The 532-nt window shown below is 64.3% G+C and overlaps 1 protein-coding gene across 1 annotated transcript in view; it reads right to left on the bottom strand.

Annotated features, from left to right (window-relative positions):
• TBCD (tubulin folding cofactor D) overlaps positions 1–532 on the bottom strand; it is a 133,380-nt gene that overhangs the window by 8,486 nt on the left and 124,362 nt on the right. Inside the window, exon 34 of the mRNA XM_012656443.1 lies at positions 297–374. Within this exon, the coding sequence (XP_012511897.1) occupies positions 297–374 (78 nt within the window). The remainder of the gene's footprint in view (positions 1–296; positions 375–532) is intronic.

Genomic DNA, 532 nt, shown 5'->3' with positions numbered 1-532 from the left:
CGCAAACCAAGGAGACGCGGGGAACGGCCTCCCGCATCCTGGCCCGGCCCAGCCCTGCCCAGGCCCTTTCACTGCCCTGAGCTAACGGGGTGCCCAGAGTCGCCCTGCCCACCTGGCCGAAGGTGCACAGCGCGGCCGCCCCAGCTCCACCCCCGCTGCGGCCGGGGTGGAAGGACAGTGTGGCTGCAAACTGACCCTGACACACTGGACTCTGGTCTCTGGGTTGGATGACTCTTTCTTTAAAACGTGAGCTACTTGGGCTTCACCGGAAACGCAGTGAATAAGCAAATCCTTACTCCTCCTCCACGGCAAAGACCTCGAAGCAGCCGTTGGCGAGCATCTGGTCCAGCGTCCTCAGCAGCGGCACAGACACCCTGGGGAAGGGGTGAGAGATGATGTTCACGGCCCGAGGGGACGGAAGGCGCCACTCCCAGGCTGGCGCCCCCTCCCGCCGGTGCCGCCTCTGCCAGCGATCCCAGTCGACCCTGGCACGACACTGCGGAGCTCACGGCCCGATTTTATAATCTATATG

This window comes from Propithecus coquereli, unplaced genomic scaffold (genome assembly GCF_000956105.1).
Source record: "Propithecus coquereli isolate 6110/MARCELLA unplaced genomic scaffold, Pcoq_1.0 Scaffold501, whole genome shotgun sequence".
Taxonomy (NCBI): domain Eukaryota; kingdom Metazoa; phylum Chordata; class Mammalia; order Primates; family Indriidae; genus Propithecus; species Propithecus coquereli.
Note: the sequence above shows the minus strand (reverse complement) of the source record. Positions and strands in the feature narration are given on the sequence as shown.